This window comes from Schistocerca nitens, chromosome 1, assembly GCF_023898315.1.
Source record: "Schistocerca nitens isolate TAMUIC-IGC-003100 chromosome 1, iqSchNite1.1, whole genome shotgun sequence".
NCBI classification, from domain to species: Eukaryota; Metazoa; Arthropoda; class Insecta; order Orthoptera; family Acrididae; genus Schistocerca; species Schistocerca nitens.
In genome coordinates this window covers 1,296,880,766-1,296,882,218 of record NC_064614.1, presented here as the reverse complement: position 1 = coordinate 1,296,882,218, position 1,453 = coordinate 1,296,880,766, and the positions used below count along the sequence as shown (strand labels likewise).

At 67.9% G+C, this 1,453-nt stretch overlaps 1 protein-coding gene across 1 annotated transcript in view; it reads left to right on the top strand.

Annotated features, from left to right (window-relative positions):
* LOC126234259 (uncharacterized transmembrane protein DDB_G0289901-like) overlaps positions 1–321 on the top strand; it is a 47,768-nt gene extending 47,447 nt beyond the window's left edge. The window contains exon 3 of the mRNA XM_049942954.1: positions 1–321. This exon is cut by the window's left edge and continues 132 nt beyond it. Coding sequence (XP_049798911.1) covers positions 1–321 — 321 coding nt within the window.
* Positions 322–1,453: the final 1,132 nt, after the last annotated feature.

The window sequence follows — 1,453 nt, the reverse complement described above, 5'->3', positions numbered from 1 at the left end:
GAGGGCGCCAGAGGGGGAGAGCGGGAGGGCGCCAGAGGGGGAGAGCGGGAGGGCGCCAGAGGGGGAGAGCGGGAGGGCGCCAGAGGGGGAGAGCGGGAGGGCGCCAGAGGGGGAGAGCGGGAGGGCGCCAGAGGGAGAGCGGGAGGGCGCCAGAGGGAGAGCGGGAGGGCGCCAGAGGGAGAGCGGGAGGGCGCCAGAGGGAGAGCTGGAGGGCGCCAGAGGGAGAGCGGGAGGGCGCCAGAGGGAGAGCGGGAGGGCGCCAGAGGGAGAGCGGGAGGGCGCCAGAGGGAGAGCGGGAGGGCGCCAGAGGGAGAGCGGTAGGGCGCCAGAGGGAGAGCGGTAGGGCGCCAGAGGGAGAGCGGGAGGGCGCCAGAGGGAGAGCGGGAGGGCGCCAGAGGGAGAGCGGGAGGGCGCCAGAGGGAGAGCGGGAGGGCGCCAGAGGGAGAGCGGGAGGGCGCCAGAGGGAGAGCGGGAGGGCGCCAGAGGGAGAGCGGGAGGGCGCCAGAGGGAGAGCGGGAGGGCGCCAGAGGGAGAGCGGGAGGGCGCCAGAGGGAGAGCGGGAGGGCGCCAGAGGGAGAGCGGGAGGGCGCCAGAGGGAGAGCGGGAGGGCGCCAGAGGGAGTGCGGGAGGGCGCCAGAGGGAGAGCGGGAGGGCGCCAGAGGGAGAGCGGGAGGGCGCCAGAGGGAGAGTGGGAGGGCGCCAGAGGGAGAGCGGGAGGGCGCCAGAGGGAGAGCGGGAGGGCGCCAGAGGGAGAGCGGGAGGGCGCCAGAGGGAGAGCGGGAGGGCGCCAGAGGGAGAGCGGGAGGGCGCCAGAGGGAGAGCGGGAGGGCGCCAGAGGGAGAGCGGGAGGGCGCCAGAGGGAGAGCGGGAGGGCGCCAGAGGGAGAGCGGGAGGGCGCCAGAGGGAGAGCGGGAGGGCGCCAGAGGGAGAGCGGGAGGGCGCCAGAGGGAGAGCGGGAGGGCGCCAGAGGGAGAGCGGGAGGGCGCCAGAGGGAGAGCGGGAGGGCGCCAGAGGGAGAGCGGGAGGGCGCCAGAGGGAGAGCGGGAGGGCGCCAGAGGGAGAGCGGGAGGGCGCCAGAGGGAGAGCGGGAGGGCGAGTGGGATAGTGGGTTGGTTGGTTGTTTGAGGTTTGAGGTTTAAGGGACCGAACAGCAATGTCATGAGTCCCTTGTTTCAAATATACTCCATTCCGCTAATGGGACATCTCAGTAAAGTCACAAACAATAAAACGGAAAAAGGGAAAAACGTTTAAGGGGAGTCACATTGTTATTGGTAAAAAACAAAATGAGGGAAGTCGGCAAGAGAACGAACCCAACACTACGCTGAAGCAGCATAGGCAAGACCACGTGTGACTTATATCGTACTACTGTTATAATGTAGAAAGTACGTATGGGAATAGAAAGACTAACCAAGAATTAAAAAAGGGTAAAAACAGAGTAAAAGGGGAAGAAAAA